Source organism: Aquila chrysaetos, chromosome 12 (assembly GCF_900496995.4).
Source record: "Aquila chrysaetos chrysaetos chromosome 12, bAquChr1.4, whole genome shotgun sequence".
Taxonomy (NCBI): domain Eukaryota; kingdom Metazoa; phylum Chordata; class Aves; order Accipitriformes; family Accipitridae; genus Aquila; species Aquila chrysaetos.
In genome coordinates this window covers 4,428,396-4,451,666 of record NC_044015.1, presented here as the reverse complement: position 1 = coordinate 4,451,666, position 23,271 = coordinate 4,428,396, and the positions used below count along the sequence as shown (strand labels likewise).

Sequence of the window (23,271 nt, the reverse complement as noted above, 5' to 3'; positions counted from 1 at the left end):
TGGTTCAGTAAATTACTTAGGGGTATGATACAAAGGTCAGTGAGCACAGAGCTGCATTAGTCACGTAGTTGCTGTGCTGCTGAACAAAATGAAAGTGCCTAGATAGCTGAAAGAGATAGAAAGGTCAGTATGTCCTTGTGATATGTGCAGTTGATAAATAGGCATGTACTGGTGATAAGATAGGCTTATTAGTGATAAGATAGGTTGGAATGAGATAGATCAGCATTGGTGATATGATGGAGTGTTACATAGTGTTGATCAGACGTGCTTACCAGTACTTTATCATGTCTCATGTTATCGCTGTGGGTACTTAGTTAGAAGATGCAGTTCATCTTTTCCCTTGCAAGATGGAGAGTGCAAGAATCAGAAGAGCTTTAAAGATTCAAGTAAAAGAGGGAAATAAGCGAGTGGAGAGAAGGAGGTAGGGAGAGGTCAGCAAGAAAAGAGAGGATTTGAGGAAGTTTATGGGAGAGCAGAACCAGTCACAGAGCACTGAGCTCTGAGTCTGTGCTAACTACAGCCTCTGCCTTTATCTTATCACTGACACAGCTCTTGCTCTTACATTCAGTGCCTCTGGGATCAGTCAGCGAAAGGACTGAAAGGACCAGCAGAGTGTTTCAGTATTTGGACCTGCCAGCAGTGGGCGAGGAGAGAGGACAGGGCTGGATATATCCATGCTGTGGATGGGGAAGAAGAGAGGCTGTCCTGGTCTGCAGGGCCATTGCACTGTGGGACCTGGAGATGTGTCTTACTGAAGGGGCTGAGCCCGTTCTGTGATTGCAGACTGGGGATGCCCAGGAAGGAGGCAGTGCCTGAAGTCAAAGGGGATTCACCTCAGGGTGACTGTCAGACCCCACACATGCCAAAAGCAGGAGTCACAAAGACACATGAGTCACAGAGCCCTGTGACTTCGGGTCCTGGTTGTCTCACTCCCTTTTTCCCCTATAGCAACTCCTGACATTTTGTGATGCTCTTGGAACAGCCAGAGCAACATCCACAGCCCAGACAGCTTTCTGGAGGAGAAGCCCTTGCCCCTTACTCTTCTGGCATAATCTCAAGGGATTTATGTCTTCTCTGTCAGGGTGTGGGCACACACACTCACTTGAAATTGTCTCCAACTAAACCAGTAGCTCCTCTGGGAATACGACTTCTCTGGTACTTTCCTTCCCCATTTGAAACAGTACCAGCAACCAGTTAGCTGAAAATTTAATATGAGAAATCATTTCAAACCAGAAAATGGATTTGTTTTGAAAGAAAAGTCTAAACAAAATGTTTTGGCAGTGGTTTTCAAGTAGAAAGCACAACGAACCTTTCTTTTCCAGCAAAACGGCTGCTTTCTCTGGGAGGAAAACATGACATAGGGGATAATTTTTTTCCTGTCTCTGCCACTAACTCACTGAGCAAAGAGGAATAAGCCACTTTCTCCTCTGATACCTCTGTTTTCCCCTCTACTGGTAGGGATGATATGTCCGTAGTTCTCAAGCATACAGGACAAGCTAATAGGATTGAGAGAGAAAATGCTTTGGCACGTAAATAGTTGGTGTCACTGGAGGTTGTAGTCTAAGCGAGGAGAGGGCAACACTCGTGTTTTTCATCAGACCTAAGTTCTCTGAACAGGCTATACTGAGAGGTTAATTTAGGCCTCATACCTGAATGCTCCCCAGAAACTGTTGTCTTCAGATCAAATCCACCTCCCATTAAGGTTTTAGATAAGGGCTGTGCCCTGGCCTGTACTGTAGGTGTTTATTTTACCTCCTGGACAAGGTACTCTGTATGAGCTACTGTGTGGCTTTCAGACACCAGAAGATGGTGAGAGATAAGCTTTTCTATTCACTGTATCTGAGGGCTCTGATCTTCTGTTTCCCCCACTTCCCCAGCCTTCAGAACCACTCTGCTCTCTGCAACAGGGCAGACCACAGTCCCCCCAACATGGGTAATCCACTGCATCCGGGGGGTGGGGGTAGACCAGTACAAGCCCTGATAGGTGAGTTTCCACAGTGGACTCAGCTGAGCAGCCATATATGCCATTAGCTGCAAGAAAGCTGCAAAAAAGCTCCAGCTCTGCAGTGAAGCCAGCCCAAGGGTGACGAGGTTGGTGACTCTGCAGGGTTATGGAGAGCATCAAGGAGGGAAACCCTGGCCTAGTGGAAGGAAATTACAATTGTTTTCTTGTCAGCTTGAAGCAGTTGCAAACATTTATGAGAGTTCAATAGTCTGAGCCACAGGTATGTTAAAAAATATAGAATAGTTTATTTACAGGATGACCAATTTTCAGGCTTGAAAAGCAAGATGCTGATTTCATTAGCACAGAGGGGCCAGATGGGATCCAGGAGGTGAGCAATGGGTCCTGGGAGTTTAGTTGTTTCAGGAGCCATAACCACCTTGGAGGGCTGTGGCAGTGCAGGGGGGATGTACACCGTGCTCTGTGCTGAAAAGGTACATGGCAGTGCCCGGGGTGTAAGAGCTGCAGCTGGCAGGGTGCACGAAGGACAAAGCAGTGGCACCATGCAGCTCTGCCCCACTGCTCCTCCCCATCTCTCCTGGAAGCAAGCAGCACACCAGCTGCTTCTTGGCCTAAACCAAGGGGAAGGGGACTCGATGGCTCCCCGTCCTGTGTCACACCACATGCAAACCTCACCAGAAATGTACACTTGCAAGTTTCCTCTGAAAGAATGGTTTTTTAAGGGATCTGAAAAAATCCAGGTCTGCTGGAGCCAACACAGTTCATCCTTAATGAGTCTGGTAGGCATTAAGCTCTGAGGTCCTGGGATAGTTTTGGAAGTGGGTGAGAAGGAACTATAATATTCTCTGTCCTGTCCTGTGCTGGGTCAGGCTGGAGATGTAAATCATGGCCGGCTGTTTGGAGACATGAGGCACAGCTGAGTGCCCTTGTCTGCTGTGACAGCATCGTCTCCCAGGTTCTTGGTTCTGGAACTACTTGAGAAACAAAACCGGCATTTGAGAGATTAAAGCAAAAATTCGCAAAGAGCCCTTCCAGGCCCCATGCAGGAAGGGTGTGTGTTCAGGAGCAGAGAAGGAAACTCAAGGAAGAGCTGCTTTTGACTTGTCCTCTGTCTCTGGCCCATTTTCTGTCTTCGTAGCAATACTGTAGTAGTAGGAGCGGATTATGTTTTCCACAGTAGTAAATCCTGGACGCTCTTCCCATCTGCAAGGGCAGAAAGGAACAAATAGAGTCAACAGAAAGGACAAAAGTGGAGTGACGCAATGAGAAGATACCAGGTGCGGAAGAACCTGGGGCAGAACAGCAGCCCAGTTGTACCAGGGCTTAGGAGGGCAGCTGAGACTTTTCTGGCAGGGTCAAAGGCACAGAGGCTCTGACTTCTTCCAGGATTGGTACAGGCAAATGGAGGGGTATGATAATAAAGAAATAGATCCATCATTCATCATGGACTGGAGAATGAGGCTAAGGCAGGAGACACCATTTGCTTTGTGTTGTCGCCATCCAGACAGTGTGTGCTGTTCTGATGGACCTGCTACCCACCAAAGAGTTGAGCTAGTGAAAGCCTTACCTGTAGGTCCAGCATTGCTGCATGAGGGCGTACATCTCTGCCGGGCAGTCCGTGGGGCAGTCCATGCGCTTCCCTTGCTCTATGAAGCTGATGACCTCTGGGCCTTTCATTTTCTAGGATAGGATCAAGTGGGAAATGCTTTAATGTTTTTGGAGCTGGCAACAGGGTTAGAAGAGACAGATTAGAGCTGGGCCTAGGGTAATGCTTTGGATCCGTGCATCACACACCCTGTACAGTCACTGTTTTCAACCCTGGCACCCAGCAGCGATGTCTCGCGTTGTGGCCAGCCCAGCCTGCAGACTCCATCCCAAGCATGGGCAGAGCAGTGGCTGAGCAACTGATTTTTCAGCTCTGCAACTGAGCAGAAGGATCAAAGAGAAGATCTGCTTTGATTCAAACCCAAATGAATTTGTTTTCTGTTTCTTCTCCCTTAAATGAACACAAAGCTGCAGGATCCAAACAATCTAATTTGTGCCTTTTGTAAAGTGGAAGTGGGCCTGTCTCCCTTCCCCTCTGTTCAACAGTGGGAAGACCACCCACTCAAGGAAATTGTAGTTTCAGTGTGTGTCAGCCTGTTACAGAGTGGGAGACTAGACTGTGGCACCCATCCATGATGGACCCAGATCTGCCTCACCTTGTATGGTTTCTGCCCATAGCTGAAGGCCTCCCACATGGTTACACCATAGCTCCATACATCACTCTTGCTGGAGAACTTGTGATAGAGGATGCACTCTGGGGCATACCATTTCAAGGGCCACTTTCCTGCTGTCCTGGCCTGTAGCAAAGCAAAGAGGAACATTTCCACCCTGAGACACAGACTGCTATGAGCTGAACCTGAATTCTGCTTTGCTAAATGTTTGTGTCAAATGCAATCCCACCCTGCTGAAAAATATCCCCTTGCCCTGGGCTGGGACCTCAAGGCCCTGAGCCCTAAGGCCTGAGGCTCAAACCCCATCCCAGGCCCTGCTGTCTTGTTGGCCCTGCTCAGCCGTCCCTGGGTGCAGTACGCTGTCCTGCGGTGCCACTCTCCTCCCGCACCCCAGCGCCAGGGCTCAGTGCGGTCATGCACTGGTGCATACCGCTGGGAAGATCAGCCCTGGCTCACTCTTCGTCACCTTCTCTTCCCTGCTCTCTGCTCTGGCTTCTCTCCTTTCTCCTCTCTCCTGTCATCCCACTGCACTGCAACCCCCTCGCTGCCTCTGCATCCGTCTGAATTTCCTCCCTGCCACCTGGACCTTTGCAAAGCCCCTTTTAATGTCACAGCAGTGAGGCCAGCCAGAGCATGATGTGGTCGTGCAGCAGGGCTCCTGAGAAGAGCCCAGACCCCCTGCCTCTGGGGTTCTCAGCCCCCAGCCAGGAGGGCTCCTGCTAGCTATCTGGATCCTTTGCTGTGGTTACACTTACCTTGTAGTAGCTGTCATCAGCGCCAAGAGCCTTGGAGAGTCCAAAGTCACTGATCTTGGCATAATGCTGGTTGACCAGCAGGACATTTCTGGCTGCCAGGTCTCTGTGGACAAAGTTTTTTTCCTCCAAGTACTTCATCCCCATGGATACTTGGTGCATCAGCTCCACAATATTGCTGACTATAATCTCGTCTCTGGGGAAGATGAAAGGACAATGCAGTAATAAAGGACCTGCCATTACTCTGTACACCATGGTCCCCTTCAAGTTTCCTAGTTGCAAGGGAGAATGAACATGGACATCTCTGCTCCAGAAGCATCAGTTCCTGTTACCTCACATGAAAAGACATCTCTTTCTGCTGTTATCAGCTTCCCTCCACCTACAAAGCTAGGATCCCCTGGCGGCAGAGAGTTTGATGAGATATGCAGAAAATCAGCTAGCCACATTTTATTCAGTACTCACTTCTTGGAAGCCAAGAACTTGTTGAGTGGTCCTCCAGAAGCCATCTCCATCACGAGCATCAGGGACTCTGCCTCGCAGACCCCAATCATGCGGACAATGTAGGGGTTGTCTAGCTGATGCATGATCTGGGCTTCCTTCATCATTTCATCTTTCACTGTTTTCTCATTGTTGCTCTTCAGCACCTTGATGGCCACATCGATCTGCTTCCTGCACAGGGCGCAAGAGGAACACACATGAGATGAACTAAACAGCAGCTGGACTCGTGTATCACAGCCAGGAATGCAAACCACTTTCTCACATGATACTGTTTGATCTCTCAATGGCAATCTCAGTAGTCTGTTTTGGCAGAGCCCTGCACAATACTGGTACTCCAGGCCTGATAGAAAGCCAAAGAGAAAAGGATCACCCCACCCTTATAAGTCTAGGCCAGTATTTGCCATCTGTAGATCTGAAGGTACATCACCTCACACACTGAGATCTGCATCATCATTGCCATTTTTCAAGGGGGAAACTCAGGCACAAAGTGGGAAAAGGCCATCTTTGTGGACTCACAGACAACCAACGACAGAGCTAAGGATGGCACATCTCCTCAGTCTCATTCCTTTGCCCTGACATGGACCAAGATGACCTCGGGAGCATGGACTTGCTCCTCTGAGCCCAGCAAATGCCTTCAGAAGTGGCAGTCTTATGCCTGGGGGCATAAGTGCAAATTACACTCTCAGGGCAACGAGGCTGTCACTCAAAGTCCATGGAAAGTCACCACTGACCTTCTAGAGTATCTCTTATACCTCTACCCCATTATCACTTTAGGGTCCATCTAGCTAGAAACAGGATAGCTGGGGACACCTCTGAGCTCGGCCTGGAGCACCCTCCTCCAGCTTCCTCAGCATCCTTCAGGGCGGCACTCACTTTCTCATTTTGTAGACTCCTTTCTTGACGCAGCCAAAGTTTCCTGCCCCCAGTTCCACTTCATCGATCATCAGGTGGTCCCTCTTCAGGAAAAGTTTTTTATCCTTCAGTTCCTCGGGGTCACTGTACGGGCTCTCGTAGACACTGGTGTCCATGGGTAGCAGGCGTGACTTTCCTGCACCTTCCCAAGAGATACAGTTGTTTATAACTGTAAACAACATACCCTTCCTGATGGGCCAAGGATAACTGTATGAGGTTCAACAAGGCCAAGTGCTGGCTCCCGCACTTGGGTCACAACAACCCCATGCAGCGCTACAGGCCTGGGGAAGAGTGGCTGGAAAGCTGCCTGGCAAAAAAAGACCTGGGGGTGCTGGTCGGCAGCCGTCTGAATATGAGCCAGCAGTGTGCCCAGGTGGCCAAGAAGGTCAACAGCATCCTGGCCTGTATCAGAAATAGTGTGGCCAGGAGGAGCAGGGAAGTGATTGTTCCCCTGTACTCGGCACTGATGAGGCTGCACCTTGAGTACTCTGTCCACTTTGGGGCCCCTCACTACAGGAAAGACATTGAGTTGCTGGAGTGTGTCCAGAGAAGGGCAACAAAGCTGGTGAAGGGCCTGGAGCACAAGTCTTATGAGGAGCAGCTGAGGGGACTGGGGTTGTTTAGTCTGAAGAAAAGGAGGCTGAGGGGAGACCTTATCGCTCTCTACAACTAACTGAAAGGAGGTTGTAGTGAGGTGGTACTGGTCTCTTCTATCAAGTAACTAGTGATAGGATGAGAGGAAATGGCCTCAAGTTGCGCCAGGGGATGTTTAGATTGGATATTAGAAAAAATTTCTTTACTGAACGGGTTGTCAGGCATTGGAACAGGCTGCCCAGGGAAGTGGTGGAGTCACCATCCCTGGAGGTCTTCAAAAAACGCATAGACATGGCACTTCAGGACATGGTTTAGTGAGCATGGTGGTGGTGGGTTGACGGTGGAACTTGATGATCTTAGAGGTCTTTTCCAACCTAAATGATTCTATGATTCCCCATCCCTCTCAACCTCACTGATTGGGAAGGTTTTCTTTAGTCTTTTGGCCAATTCTCCTTCAAGCTCCAGCATTCAAGCCTCCCTCCTGGGCATCTCCCTTCCTTTCACAACCCGTGGCCTCTCCTAGTTACAGCTGCTGAAGGAGCCAGGATGGGGACAGGTGTCTGAGCATTCTCACTCCACATATCAGACCCTGCAGGACCCAGGCGTGTGCATGACTTCACCCCATTGAAATATAACTGAATACACTGAGCAATAGGCAGGATAGAAGGTGGGGAGTAGGACAGGGCTTGATTTACTGGGTACGATGGGGAATGGGATAGGGCTTGATTTACTGGGGTATGGGTGTGGGCAAACAGTTTTGCAATATTCTTGTCTCAGGACCCTGAAACAACTGGGAGGCTCCCGGCTGCCTTTGTGAGAAAGGGGCTTTGTAGCATGGCTCTTTGACCAGAAAGTGATATAGATGTGTCAGGTAACCTCCATGGCTCCTGTGACATCCTCAGGTCCTGTCTCCTGTTAGGAGGAGAGGGCTTTCAAAGATGCTTACCTACAGGCTCTGGTGTGTATCCATCTGCATTGAGAGGCCCAAGGTGTCTCTGGAAAAGAAACAGGGATAAAGTGGATAAAGGAGCCAGGGGAAACTGCTTCAGTTTGAAATGGGAGAGGAGAGGGATGGGGAGCCTCTGCAGCCCAACAGAGCCCCAGCTGGGGATTCCCTCTAAAAGGCCCTGAGGTAGGCACAAGGGACTGGAGTGGTATGGAGCAGACTTTTGTCTTCCAGTCCAGGCTGGCAAGTACCCGCACTGTAGCTGCACAGCAGGAATCAGACCCTGGGGGTATTCAGTGCCATGGAGCCGGAATGCAGCATCACCCTCCAGTAACCCAGCCTGTGGGCTGTGCAGGGTGAGGTGCTGAGGGCTCTGTGTTTACCTGAGCAGTGAGGGGCACACACACAGGGCTGCATTTTGCTCTCTGCCCCCTCTGCTTTCCCCATCCCAAAGTGATAAGTCTCTTGCAGCAGTGGGGTCATCCCAGCCAAGTCTCTGCAGTTTGCTTTGAGACAAGGAGCAAAGGGAAGCCTGGAAGCAGCTCAGCTTGCAGCCGGCACACCTGCCTGCCTGAAGAGTGGCCCCTGTGAGCACGTATGGACACTGTATAGAGCCACTGTCTCAAAAGCAGACAGCGACAAAGCGATGTGGTACACATTTGTCCAGCACAGCTTTGAACACGAGTGCTGCTTGCAGCAGATTCGCCACAACATGGGAGCCCACCACGGATCGTGAAAGCTCTCTGAGAAGATGGGTGAACGCTCAGGCCTTTATTTAGCCTCTGTTGGGCTCTGGGATGGGCTGCTCATATAGCCCAAAGTAGCTGATTTCAACACTGCTCAGCACTCGGAGCGGTGACTGAGCGCAGACGTACCCCAAGGCCAGGGACGCAGAGGGAGCACAAAGACCTGGCTGGTGGCCAGTGGCCAGCAGCAAGGCTGAGTGTTCCCAGAATCCAACCACGTCTTCCTTGCTCCTGCCTGGCAAGGAGGGCAGGGGGGAGAGGGCTCCCCAAGGACAGGCCCACATGTTGCAAGGAGCACAGTATGAATGGAAACCATTTTCAGCTCTAACAGTAGCTGTGCCCAGCTATTCCTCATTCCCATCCAAGCTGGAAAGGGGACAACATTGCAGCTGGGCTTAATGTATTCCATTTGAGTTATTGAGTTTTAGAGAAGAGCGGAGTTTGATCAGCAAGCTTGAAATGCAGTAACATTAAACCACTGAGGTACCAATAAAACAGACCCTCCCCAAAACTTACGCTCATGGAGGGGTGGGTTGGTGGAACCGGTGCTGCAGATGCTGTGAATCAGGAGAGAGAAGTTGTTATTAAGAGTCTGCCTATGCCCCAAGCAGGATCAGAGCTTCAGTCCTTGAAGGACTGGGCGGATGCCTGTGTCTGATTCTCCCCCGCCAAAGGACGTTTCCACAGCTTCAGCAAAAAAAAGTGTGGAAACGTGCCTGGATGTGGGTGTTATTCCCAGACCAGCCCTGAGGGCAGGTGCAGGCCCACTGGAGCACCCTACAGTCTCCATCGGTCCCAGAGCAGGGACTGACTGAGCTGTACCCCAGAGCTCCCTGCCCAGGAGAGCGAGGGTCCCATGGGCAGGCTCTGAAGTGATGTTTGTGACACTTGGACTAGGACAAAGTGACCCATGGTTTTGAATGTTCAGCTCAAGAGACCCACCAGGAGCCAGACTTGCAGGACATGTTGTTTCCTGCTGCCTAAAAAGCAGGTCATTTTTCAGAAGCTGTCTGTTTGGCACCAGAAGTCCCTAATCCATTTGGAACACTGATTCCCCCATCTGCTCCTGTCTTTGGGCCACCCTAGACCAGGCCTGGACAGTGGCCACTTTCAGCAGACAACATGATGTGAGACTTGCCCAGTTTGCCAGAGGAGCAGAGACCTCACCGTTCTCTTACCACCAAGGTCTGAGCAAGGTTGGACACAGTAAAGGAAACTTGGGCTGGCGCAGCTCAAACTTAGTGATAAACCACGCTTAGTGGTAAACTGAGGCCAGGGATGACACTGAGAGATGTCAGCTCACCTGGCATGTTGGGGTTGGGGCAGGTTTCCCTCAGGTAGAAAATCAGCCCGTCCGGTTTGAGTTTTAGGTACTCCACCAACTGGGAAAAGAATGGGAGGAAAAAGATTATTGTAAGGAGAACATAATCTCTTTTTTATGCAGGCAACTTGTGTGGCTTATGGTAATGATTTCTCTGAGATTTATGTCAGACAGGGACTAAACTATTTCTTTCTCTCCTCTCCTATCTGTGCACTCAGGGATCTCCTAGAGTAAGTGCTTGCATACCTGGATATCTGCCAGAGCTGGGAAGAACTAGGGAAGTTAGATAAGGACTGAAGAAAGACAAAAGGAAAATCACCAGTAGGAGAGCTGGGTAGGGCATTTTCAGTGTAATGTTATTGTTGTCCCAGCCAGAAAGGTTTTTAAGTCATGTTGTGTTTGATAAAGCCTGAGAGAAACCTTTTGCTTTCCCAGAGGAACCCCAGGGTTAGCTCACTGGATCCCAGGCAGTTTTTCACTGCTGCAACTGCCAGTTCAAGCACAGTGGGGACTTGACTCTGGCTGGAGACGACCAGACCAGCCCCTGGCCACTGGACCACAAGGGAGACAAGGCTTTCTCTTCCCCTCCTGTCTGTCTCAGATTTCATCTGCAGTTGGGAGCCTGGCATGGTTCTGTTGCCATAAAAATGCCCCAAAGTCTTTGTTTTCAATCAAATTCAGAGTGAAAACAGTCCTGGGAATTTTGAAAATTCAGCAAAACAGAGTTACTGATCCCCAGACAGCCCTGCCCAGGAGGAAGCACTGGTATCCGTTCCCTGGAGCAGGTCCGAGGTGTGTGCTGCACTGCAGAGCTGGGCTCGGGGAGGGGGGGCATGCAACTCCCCAGTAGTGCCGCGAGTTGCTGGACCACGTGTCACATTCCCTGAAAACCCTGCCTGACCCTCATGAGGACTGCTGGGGCATTATAGCCATCTCCAATTCCCAAAGCCCCTGACTCTCGGGGGTGATAGGATGTGTGTCCTGGTACTTGGATCTTCAGTCATGTAAAGATTTTGGCAGCTGGCTCAAGACTTCTGGCCTCCCCTCTTCTTCGCACAGAAGTCAGTCGCCTGGACCATAAAGTGGCAATCTCCACGCAACAGTTTTGCTGATCCAGAAGCAGTGTGGGGGATGCACAGGAGGGACAGCCTGGGATGAGCAATCTCATTGGGGCTTGCTGCAGGCAGAGGTCCAAGGTGCACGCTGTGGCTGAATGCGTGATGTTTGCTGATGGGGTGCAAGTGTAACTAATATAACCATCTCAAGTACCCTGGCTTAAAGATAGAAATGAAAAGCACTAATCCTCTTGTTTCCTTGGAGAGGCACCAGACCACCGTAAGGCATGAAGGCAGTGGTAAAGCTAGCACTATTTCAGAGCTGCTGTGATAGCCCAGACTTAGATCTACTTAGCTAGGAGTGCACAGAAATGAATGCAATGAGGTGAGCTGGTAGACAGCCAGACCCAGGGAATGTAAGGGCTTTCTGGCAGGGGCTACAACCACCCATGTACGGTCTTAAAGCCTTTAAAGCTCCACATGGCCTTTGCTGTCCCTCAAGGCATGGGCAGCTATAACAAGGGAAAAGTGCCTTTGGTTTATTAGGACACCAGTGGTCAGCATCCCACAGTACGGTACCTGCCAGAGCGTGTCGAACTTGGTCCCCTCAGGGATGGAGTACTTGCCGGACTTGTCCTGGTCTATCCGATAGTGATACACTGTTTTGCCATAGACAAGGGAGAGGGCGTAGGCACTGTTTTCCTTCCTTTCTCTCAGCCTGGTAGGAAGCAGAACTATTAAAAACAACTCCAGGTTTTGCACTGCAAATTATTGTGGCTGCAGTGGTGGTGGGTCACGGGGTGGGCACTTGGAAAGGTGTGCCTGCATCCCACTTTTGGAATTGCCACCTTCCCGACACCCCTCTGCAGAGGCTGAAGAGGGACCCTTCACCTTCAGTCTCTTGCCCCTCTTCTCTACCCTCTCCAGCTAATTCTTTCTTTCCCTAACTCATTCAGGAGATAATTAAATTAAGGGCTCTCTCACCTTGGCAGAGATGCACAGCAAATGCTTTCTGCTGTATTTTATTGGCCATACATTGTCTATGTGTCAGTGTTAAATGTCTTCACCCACTGAACCCTGTATATCATACCATCCGGTGCATTAACAAGCATACTTCATAGAGATATCTAAACATGAGAAACAAATAAAGCTCAGGACTGGCTCTTCATGGAGGCCAGATACTGTCTGGACAATAATAGGTCTGGGGTGTCAGAAGCTGTCTTTGAAAGATCTGTAACCACAGTCTGACCATATTCAGCTAAACCTCCTCTCAGGCACTTCATGGAAACAAATAGCTACAGGGTAGTGGAGGTGGGGAAATGGTAAAAAGTACAGGGATCGCAGCATGTGCCAGGGTTTTGCATACGCACAGGAATTTCCCATCAGGTTGTGCCCCTGAGTAGAGCCTCCGTTCAGCTTCATCCCGGGCGATGCTGCCATGGTACCAGGGCATCCTCTCATGGGCTGTGGTGGCGATGAGCTTCTCCACCTGTGGAGCCTGGCTTATGATGGCTTGTTCAAGTGCATCCCCCTGGAAAAGAGTGAGAAATGAGACCTCATGCCACTCTGCTGCATTGTTGCATGGTTCAGCACAGTTTATTTTGCACTCTTTTGGGCAGATGGCAGAGGAAACTTGGAAGGTCTTGTAATTGAAGTGCCTGTGGCCTTAATCATGCCTATAGGAATAGTGAGTTGAATTCTGTTCTGCTGCAGAGCAGAATTCCTTGCTTATCTAAATTGGTCCCATCCCTCAAATCCAGCTGAAGTCCGTTGACTTGCTGGTGAGGGAAGAGAGAACTCATCATACTTGTATGGGGGATCTTGACATCAGGCTTGCGAGGTGTCTTTCAGCCTTGCATTCCTAGGAGAGCAGGACCTCTTTCCGGTGCTTCTGCCTTCCTGGGTGCTCACTGTCCCCAGACACTACAACTTGTGAAGAGCAGTGCAGTCTGGAAATCAGGATTAGGAATTAGGAGACCCTAAATTAATTTTACTGGCCCCACACATCTTATAAACAACTGTAGTTTTTCGTTTGCCAGTAGGTGGCAGTGTCCTTTGTGTTATCTACCAGTGTACACAGATCAAGCTTCATGGAGAAACCCTACAGAATACCTCATTCTGTCAAGCACCTTTGGTCTAAAATAGGCCAAATTTAGAGATCTTTTGTAGAAAGGCTCCATAAGGAGAATGCCTGAGCCATGTTTCTGCAAGGACTTGTAAGTGTCTGAGTAGCCACTGTTAAGGTGATGGCAGGTAGAAGGAAATTAATTATGTGGCTGCCAGCGTGACCATTTACAGAGTTTTGCCTTACACATATATTATATATATTCCAGTCTGCAGTAAAATGCAGGAACCTGTCTGTAGCTATTTTAAAATTTAAATAACAGACAGACCTGATCCAGTACCCAGTACCTCAGTCTGGTATAGGCATATTCTCCTGAATAGGCAAAACCTCCGCTGACTTCAAACAGCGAGGAAAACCTGAGCAAGAATTTAAGTCTGGTTTCATTACATCTTCAGCACAATGTTATGGAGGCACAGGCACCTCACGCAGAGAGTGTTGGTCTAACTGCAGCAAGCTTCCCATGTGCTGCAGAGGAGCAAATGGCACATGAGAAATGCTTGCAAAGTGGGCAATGACCTCTGATGCCCTGCAGAGCAGACGCAACACCAGCTGTTCAGGGAAGAGTCTGAAGGCTTGGGAAGATGTTTAGACCTGTTTCTGAAGAAGAAACCGGAAAAGAGAGATTTAAGACTGCTCTTAGTGCCAGCAGCCTTGGAGGAGAAGGACCTTGCTTTACCATGCTGTAAGAGGGGGATGACAGCGACAGAGGAGGTCAGGGCAGCAAGCGGCAGTAAGCCCCCAGGGAGCACTCCTTGCACAGTCCCCCACCACCTTTGGCAATGGCCATTACCTCTAGTTTCCATGTCTGCCGGACATATTCGCGCACCATATTGTCCCTCATGCTGTCGAAGACACCGGGCTGGGGGTCCACACCACAGGGGCGGTTGCAGGGCTTGCGGAGGGTGCAGCAGAGCCCATCGGCATCCTTGGAGTAAAATTCACAGAGTTCCTCTGGCCCACAGTGCGCTTTGCCCCCAGCAATGGCGTAGGTACCGTTCATCTGGCGCTCAATGGCGTAATGGTAAAACTGCAGGTTGCAGACCATGGAGAGGACATACCCCCCCAGACTGCGCAGGCATTGCCGCAGCAGGAACAGGCCATCCGACATCCCCGCCAGCTTGAGGTACTCCTCCGCTTCTGACCTGGCAATGCTGCCGTAGTAAAAGGGCAGGTGAGCAGCAGCATCTGGCATCTCTGTGCGCTTACCGGGACTGCTTGGGTTGGCTCACGTGCTGCTGGTTCTCGATCTGGAAGAGAGAAGCAAAATTCTTCACTGACACATAATTTTGCAAAAAGGTTCAATTGGAATTCAGACTAATCTGTCTAGAGGTTCTTAAGCCCTCAGCTGACTTCTGTATGGTCATTTCAAACATCGCATGGAGAGTAGCGGTGGGTGCCTTCATATTCCCAGCCAGAGAATCCCACAATGACTCCCCTATCCTGCCCTGAGTGGAGCTAGAAAGCGTAAGTAAAAATCCACCTGATCTTCATTTAAAGATTTCAAGCAATAGAGAATGCACCAAATCCTACAGTGAATAGTTCCAATGGTTAATTACCTTCACTATTAAAAATGTGCTTCTTACACACATCCCAAAGTTTTTAGCTTTGATTTCCTACCATTTTCTCTCCAGCCCTGTTCACAATAAAAGGAAATTCTTTTGCCTCTCTGAATAAATTAGTTTTGCTATGAGGGTCTATAAGGCCAAAATCTTAAATGCAATAAGATTAAAACACAAGATGGATATTAAATGTCTAAGAAACATTTAGATACACAATTGCACTAAACACAGCAAAAGATAAACCCAAGTGCTTCTGGGCAGATATTAACCGTCTGTTGACAGGAACAAGAAGAAACCTTCCTCTAATTGTCTCTTGAAAAATTTATGGATTTTTTCCCACGATACCTGACTCTGGCTGGTTTCTGAATTTGGCTGATACTCTGATCCCATTTGGCAGTTCCTATTTCTACATTGTGCACATGCTCCAGAGAAAGCGTGAGCTCAGATGTGGCCAGCCATCACTGCAAAGTGAGTTTAATCCCACTGTCTCTGTCGAGCTGCAATGTGCAAGCGTTCCTGGAGCCCCCTGTTCAGAACAGCCTAAAACCAGAAACAAACCTACCACCGTGCTGCTGCAGCACCAGCTCGCAATGGGTATCCAGTGAGAAATGGCACTTTGTTGACTGAGTCACTGCAGAGCCCCTTCTGCCAAAGAGCTATAGGTCTTGTATCGAATCATCTAAAATCCCACCCACAAACAGAAGCCAATTTCCGGTGATTAATGGAAACAGTATCATATTCGAAGGGTCTCATTTGTTCGCTAGACCCTGATCTTTGATTTTGTAATTGCGCAGATGCTGACCCCAAAAACATCAGAGTATTTGTCTCCATCTGCATTTCCCACAAATGCGTCACTCGCACTCAGAGTAAAGAAAACACTGGGTCTTTGGTTAGTGCGCTGGGTCTTTGCCCTGATTCTTCCCAACAGAACTCTCATTTCTGAAGGTGATGGGAGAAGTCGCTGGCTGGTGGGTCGGGCCCACTACACTATTCCAGAAGTTGCCTCTGCTCTCAAGCAGTGGCTGGAGCTGTGCCTGGGCTGGTGGTCAGCCCTGCTCCGTCTCAGCCAGCCTGCTTCAGCCCGCTCAGCAGCATAGTGACAGGGCTGCCCGCGGGAGCTGGGAAAGGGTTGGCTGGATACATGCTCCGTATCGGCAGGAACGGGATAGGGGTCAGGAGGAAACTGCTCAGGAGAAACCGTTCTGCTGTGTGCACCCTGCTCTGTTCAGCCTACAACAGCAAAGACCCACAGGGAGCTGGATTTATGGCAACCAGAGTCTTCTCTACCTATTTGGTTCTTGTCTTCATCAAGCCCAGAAATGGCCCTGATGTGAACAGGAAGGGAGAGCAGGCTCCGTTGAGGAGGCGTTTTAGCCGAGGCAGGAAACCACAACAGGAAGCCGTCAGTGGCGTTTGCAGCTCGGGTGCGGGACTAGCATAAACCGTATCAGGCGTAGCGCAAATAAGCCTGAGATGTGAAGACCCTTTCATCAAATTCATCAAATGAAGCAAAGTGGGGTCTTGGCAGACCTGCCAGTCTGGGACACAGAAGGCAAATGAAAACACCCTGTAGCTCAAACCCTAACTGGAGTCAGTGCTTGGAACCAAAACAAACGTCCTAATCCCTTGATGCCTCCAGGCATCAAAGCAGCCCAGACACTGGACACACATATCCCTCAGGTTCAGCTCCTGAGACAAGATGACTGCCAGGTCTTCCTGACCTCAGCCTGGTCCCAGGGGAGGGCAGGCCCCAGGAAGGTGGGTTGAAGGATGTGGAGAGCGAGGATTGCAGCTCTTCATTTTAACTGCAGAGTCAGGTTCGTGAGTCACGTTCACAAGTCAACGAGGTGGAAGCGCTGAGTGGGCAGTGGAAGTTTGATGGCCTTCTTCATGTGCTACTAATTTCCACTAGCAACCTGGGATAAACAGTGATTAGGTACAAGGATGCTACACCCAAACATGCTGATTCCCTTTTTTGGAAAGTCCAGGACCAGAACATCACAGCAAATGGAACAAGTTTGACAATTGTTCAGACAGGTGAAAATGAGATGGCAGAAGCCATTGATCACCACCAAGCTCACACAAAGTTTCCAGCTGCCTACACAGGCGGCTCTGTAATAAACAGACTGGTTTTCCTCTCCAAGCACAGGGCTGCAAATCAAGAAAGCCTCACGGAGATATGAGAGTGAACCCAGGGATCAGAGGTTGGTTCAGGCTATGCCTCCCATTTCATACAAGCCTTGCTGCCACAAATGAACCCTACTAGAAAATTACCCTTATTAGAAAAAAATTCTAAGTCTCCAGCCACGAGGGAAAGCCAACCCCTGAAGTCTGAGAGCAGATTTGAACAGGATGATTTATAGGCCCTCTAAAGCTCTTGCTTTAAAAAAGTTTGTCCTACCATCCTGGCTTTTTCTATTGCCCACACACCAGCCCAGGGTCTTCTGGGCATAGCTAAGCTCCTCTTCCAAAGTACAGGTCTGTTCCTTAGCACTGCCTCTGGATGGACCTGAGCAACCCTGACACAACCTCAACAGACTTGCACAAACCTCATACAACTTTGTTTTCCCATGCTGTAAAATGCAGACAAAAATGAGAACCGATTTCATGGACTGCTTCTGTGAACATAACAAACTAGTGCCTGGAAGAAGCTGTGCAATAGACTCTCCACCACTATTAATTTCAAGTAATAGGGCCTGATTTTTCCAGCACCTGCTTAATCTCTGTCCCTTGGGCTGCAGCAGTCCAGGTGCTGGATGTTCATGTTGGCTTCGGGCGCTCTCCCCAGGTTAGAAACAGCACTCAGGGAGAACGGCCATAAAACCAGGGCTCCTGTGATAATGGCCACGTTTGCCAGTTGGTGTTATGATGTGAAGATGCACTGAAAAAAGCAACACCCACGTAAAAAGTAGTCGGATCTGTGCACCAAGACACACAGGAAAGCCAGGCAGGAAGCTATTGAGATGTCAGTCAATCAGATCTATATATAGCTGGCCACTTGCCTTTACTTAGATCAGACAAGAACTGTCAGGAACTGGTTTGATTTTATAATTTCTCAGAACAGCAGAACCACTTTGTGTGAATCCGGAGCTAGTCCCTGAAAGCAGCGGGGTGCACTGATGAAATCGGAGGAGGCACTGGCAAACTTTAGCATCCTGTTAGGACCGTATTTGCCATATCATTGTCCTGGCAGCAATAATCCCTTCTAACACAACCCTGGGTGGCTGGGTCAGCCTGGGGTAGAGGAGGGACATATCTGGGGGAGACCAGGGAGGGCTGGAGGATGGGAACTATGTGATGGGGAACCAGTCTGGATGGGTATAAAGGGGGTCGGGGGGTGGGTGTGTGCTTTGGAGGTGGTGGTGGGAGCTACTGCTGAGGTTTGTGTTGGCGATGTGGGGAGGGGTATTTTTAACAATTCTCTAAAAGGTGTTTAATTGGGGAGCGGGGAGAGGTAGCTGAAAGTAAGATCTGCTATGGTAAATGTGGTGTTGCCGAAAGGTGAGGTCAGCCTGTCTGATGGGGGCTGGGGTCTCTGAACTCCTCTATGGGTCTCTTCTCTTGCCCCCCCCCCCAGGGCTGGGGTTGTTGGGGGGGGGTGTCTGAACTGTGGCACAGGCAGCTGGGTGGATTGCTGATGGTCAGGGGGAACAGCCCAGCCTTAAGGGCTTGCTTGCCCTGCAGGCAGGAGCACTGCATGGGTGAAGGCAGCTGCATGGGTGTGGGGCATGAGTTCTGACCCGAGCTCCGAACTGGCCTGTGCTGCCTCATCGCCTCTTCATGTGAATTGGCCTCTTTGACCACCTCATGGGAAAGAAAGATGCTTCTCATGGTGCCTTGCCTAGACCCACCTGCAGTTAATGCAAGAATAAATGTGTTTTCTTATGGTGCTGTTTGCAGCCCCTTTTCAGTGCTTTAGGAGAGCAGTGAGTAAAGGTTTGCACCCAAGATTATCTCAGCTCTCCTGTTTACTGAGCTCTCCAGGAGTGCTGCAGGAGCTCTGCTGGTCCCCGTGGAGGGGCAGCTGGCTTTAGGAGTCGGGCTGAGCCTGACAAGCAGAGGCTGTGGCACAGCGAAAGTGTAGGCAGGGTTTAGAGGTGGGAGCAGAGTATGAGGTGAACAGAGGGATGGCAGAAAGCAGAGTGAGTCTCAAGCAGCAGCTGCTTCCCTCTGTACCTGCAGAGGTGATGAGCATGTACAGGGATGTTATGGCTTCCTCAGGGCTGCAGAGGAGCAGCAGTCCCCCATCCTTTCTGCTGGATTCCCTTCTGTTGATTCTGATTTGATCTGAGAACTAGAGTTACAGTGGAGAGCCTGGTTGAAGATGTGAAGAGCTGAAAAATGTCTGCAGTGTACAAGTTCCCTTTCCAAGTCATTCTTCTCAGGAGTAGGGGGTACAATGCAAGAGGGTGAACTGAAGAGCTGATTCCTGGAGCTCAGGATTTGTTAAATCTTAAATAACAAAAGACTTGAAATAACTTTGATTCAACTTGAAATGCTTCTTAGTTCAAAGAAAAACCTGAAAAACTTAACTTTGGATAGGCCTGACTACATTCTTCTAATTGTTCTTGACTAATGTTTAATTTTTATTTATGCACTCCATGGCAGCTCTTCCCAAGATTTCCTCATGAGCACTGACGTTCCTGGCTATAACTGCTTTCCTAACCTCCCTGCTGACTACTCATTAAAACCTCAGCTACTCAACCATTTATTAACACTTGAACTATGTGTGAGTGGGAGTTTATGAAAGTGTGAGCCCATTTATGTTTGTACCCATAAACAGGGTGCCTTCTGCTTGCATGTGAAGATAATAATCTTTTCTACGTCTCAGTGAGTATTACTGACTCAGTCCTGCCTGAAATGGTTGTGTTTACAGAAACTACACAGAAAAACCTACCTGATTTCCACTAAGGACCTTGTCTGCTCTTGCTGTCCTCGAAGCAAGCAAGTAAGTCCAAACTGCCCCTCCACTGCCTGTGGATCCCAGGCCAGGTGCAGAAATGCTTCATATACCTCCTCCCCCTTTGAAGTAGAACATGGGAGCCATTTGGCCCTAGGGACAGTCCACACTCCTTTTTGGGAGCAAAAATGTTAAATTCTACAGCAACACTTGCAAGGCCCACGGAGGGACTTGGTGCTTCTCTGATGTACTTGGTGTGAAGGCTCCCAACAGTGACAGGACTGTCCCAGACACAGGCTTTGAGAAAAGATGGTACCGTGGAGATCAGTACCCCTCTTCCCCCTTCTAAATCCTTGGCCAGAGACCTAGTGTGACCCCATCACAGTATTACTGGAGATCAAAAATGAATAGAGGGGATGGTTCTGCTCAAATGCTTGTGGCCTTGGTCTCATGGTACGTCTATGCTAGAAGCAGCCAGTGCTGACCCAGTGGCAGGGCTCATGGGTGACTGGTTTCCTGTGACTCCTTCCACCCAGGATCCAAGCTAGGTGGACTGCCTTGGGTCCCCTCAGCTCTGTTAAAACATTTATTCCCACGAGCCAGTGCTCTTGCAGTTAGTGTTTGAGGGGTCAATGCATGAGCATGCTGCTCACAGCCCTTTCTGCAAAGCTAGCCTGACACTCGTATCTGTGCCCAGAGGCTCAGAAGTTGCCATGGGTCACCTCTGCTCCCATCTTGCAGCTCTCAGATCATTCCTGCTTGCTGCTCTGTTTCAACTTGGACACTTTGAACCTGCCCAAGCCGGCAAGGGTGCTCATCCTTCTCCAAAAGGGAGAAGCAGTGCAATAGAGCGTGGAAAATTGATGACATGCTTGTTTGGTGCAGTCAGATGGCAATAAAGGCCTGAGCTCATTCATATCCTGCTGGGGACTTGTTTTCCTTCTGTGGTTATTTGTCAAATGCTAATGAGCGGAAGCAATTTGCTCCTCTAGCTTTGAGAGAAGGAGACAGGGAGGGGGCTGGGGAGGGAGAAGGCCACCTGCATGGGGCCTGGTGGGTATAGCTATCTGCCTTTTTTGTTCAAGCTGTTGTTTTAACGGCTGGGATTGCCTTGTTCCCAGAAAGCAGTTTTCTGGTGTTACCCTGCTTCCTCTGGGTTTTTCATTGATGCTTGTGAGCCTGCAATGCAGCTGCCTCATGGGTAGCATGAGGCAGGGCTTGGTGCCTCCCAGCAGGAGACTGGGGCAGATATTTCTGCAGTGCCATAGCAAGGAAGTCAAAAAGGCAGAGTGCAGTCCCCTGAGCCAAAGCACAGTGAGAATATTGCAGTAGGAAGTACCAATGGGTCTCTGAAACATGCAGATGGTGCGTTACTACTTATGGATAATCGTTGTATGCATGAACGTGTTTCTTATTTACATGTGGTCATGCCCATGGTGTATCACATGCTCTTTCTAGCAGAGTTCACCTGCCTCTTACTAAAACCTTGTTGCCTGGTTGTACTCTGTTTGGGGAGTGTGGGTGGAAAGACACAACTAAGCACGTGGATGTCTGTGTGCTGCTCAGCACCCAAGGAGTACAGCACAGAGCAATGCAAATGGCTGCTCCTAGTCTGCTTTGCACTGGGTGGTCACTGGCCACTGATCTACCTTGAGTTCTGCCACCAACTATAGGAGTTTTGGTTAAATACTTGACTCTTTCCCTAAAGAAAAGGGTATTGGTTCTTTATCTAGTGCTTATCTTCCATGAAACGACCCCTGAGCAAGTGTTTATCCTAGGTAGAAGCCTGGCAGACCCTGATAAATCAGAATGTAAAGAATCATATTTTTCCTTAAATGCTGCAATGAGTGGCACACAAAATTTAGCTGAATGTAGTTCTTTGTTTAAACTCAAGCTGACGTTAATATTTCAGGAACATCTGGTGATGCAGACAGGCACAAGTACCCTGACCCCTCTGTCCTGCACAGAGGAGAGGAGAGCTTTGCCATAGGCTTCAGTGGCTGGGTTAGTGCAGGAACAGAAACCTGAGTTTTGGTGCCACACACAGATGCCCTTGGAGCTGCCCTGCTACTCCTTTGTAGTAGTATCTTGTCACAAGCCAAATGTCCCTGGCAAGCAGCTTCCCTCTCCCGGCAGCTCTGGAATAGGTGGGGACTGGGCTCCCTGAGCAGGGTGATACTGCTGTGTGATGGGGTAAAGCAAAGTCACTGGGTTGTCCTAAGGCAGCTTGTGCTCATCTGTTGCATGTGGATTTCATTTGGAAGGCTGTGAAAACACCCTGCTGATCCTTTGTAGAACCACTGAAAACACTCCTGGCTCCAGACCCATTGATCCTGAACAGCTTTTAATTAGGGTCTACCATACATAGTTAAACACAGTACATGCAGTTTCCTGCCTGGTATTCCCTAGTGCTCTTGTGGTCTGATAACTCAGCTATGGGTCATTGTGTCTAAAAAAAATGATGTCAAGTTGTTTGTCCTGGGGATGAATGAGCACAGAGCTTGTCCCTGCCACCAAGGTGGAGCTGGTGTTGACAACTAACCAGAGAGAAGAGTTGGTACTCCAGCAGGATCCTCTGGGTTTTGGGTCTAGCAGATGGTTTCATGGAGCCAAGGGCAGAAAACTGCAGTGACTTATGCATAAGTTGGAGGAGAAAGGCTCTGATTTTTTGCTTGCTTCTACCTGGCCTCACTCCGTTACCTTGTGAAGGGCTTTTGCTTAAATAATGACACAACATCATGGGCCTACAGATTGACTCCTGCCAGTACAGAGCATCTGGGGAGTGGCAAGCTGCAGGAAGATTAAATGAGGTATTTACGTGAGCGATTGGTGGTGAGCCTGTGGCTTGAGTCCACTCCTTGGCTCTACTACGGCTAGCACAGCCCTCAGCAGGGTGCGGTAAAGGTGACACAGAGGGCTTTGAGGAGCATTGGTGTGAGAGCACTGGCTGTGATGCATCTTACTGGAAATCACTTTATTGTGTCCTGCACTGCCTTGGGTCCTTCTGATGGTGCTCAGTGGGTACCTTCTCTGGAAGGACGGAAACCTGCTGAGCAGGTGCAATGCTGCTCTGAATAATGTGGCCGCCTCACCTCTGCCGCCCTCCCTGCTCCATGTGGTGAAGTGGCTGACAACTCTGTTTCCAACCACAAAATGATGGTGTTTTTGTTACACAAACATCTGCATTTATGCTTTGCCTTTGCCATTTAAAAATAAATGTAACAGCTGAGCTTAAAATTTAGCAGCATTTATTTTCTGCATTGCCTAGAGACTCCCTGGAAGATAACAGCCACTGTCTGCGTGGCACAGGAGTGCTCAGTCTTTTTGTCCTCAAAAGCCCAGGAAGAAGAAAATGCAGGGGAGGGAGAGAGAGAGGCAAATTGAGGACAGAAGGACTGTTGTGTGCACAGTTGCAATCAAGTCAGGTGTAGAGCTCCAAAATCTTGTTCCTTGGCTCCTGGTGTACACGGCTCTGCAGCCACTGGGCTATGATGCCTTCCTGATGGGGCACTGACTTTTTGTACTGTGCTTGGTAGGGTGCTGGGTTATCAGGTCTACTGGTGGGGAGGCAAGCTGTCTGGAGGTAACATTGGGGGGCTCACCCACCTGCTGGCCAACCTTCAGTTAAGAGTTCCTCTTAAATGCTTCATATGAGTTAAAACCCGATTTGGTTAAAATACATTG

At 49.4% G+C, this 23,271-nt stretch overlaps 1 protein-coding gene across 1 annotated transcript in view; it reads right to left on the bottom strand.

Moving 5' to 3' along the window:
- Positions 1-2,273: 2,273 nt before the first annotated feature.
- The window catches only part of LOC115349284 (tyrosine-protein kinase ZAP-70), a 29,682-nt gene continuing 8,684 nt past the window's right edge, over positions 2,274-23,271 (bottom strand). Inside the window, exons 2-13 of the mRNA XM_030033348.2 lie at positions 13,919-14,375; positions 12,374-12,534; positions 11,583-11,721; positions 9,931-10,009; positions 9,144-9,184; positions 7,882-7,930; positions 6,303-6,483; positions 5,394-5,600; positions 4,935-5,127; positions 4,165-4,305; positions 3,531-3,643; positions 2,274-3,166 (exon numbers count right to left, since the gene is read on the bottom strand). Coding sequence (XP_029889208.1) covers positions 3,043-3,166; positions 3,531-3,643; positions 4,165-4,305; positions 4,935-5,127; positions 5,394-5,600; positions 6,303-6,483; positions 7,882-7,930; positions 9,144-9,184; positions 9,931-10,009; positions 11,583-11,721; positions 12,374-12,534; positions 13,919-14,320 — 1,830 coding nt within the window. The 5' untranslated portion in view covers positions 14,321-14,375 and the 3' untranslated portion in view covers positions 2,274-3,042. The remainder of the gene's footprint in view (positions 3,167-3,530; positions 3,644-4,164; positions 4,306-4,934; positions 5,128-5,393; positions 5,601-6,302; positions 6,484-7,881; positions 7,931-9,143; positions 9,185-9,930; positions 10,010-11,582; positions 11,722-12,373; positions 12,535-13,918; positions 14,376-23,271) is intronic.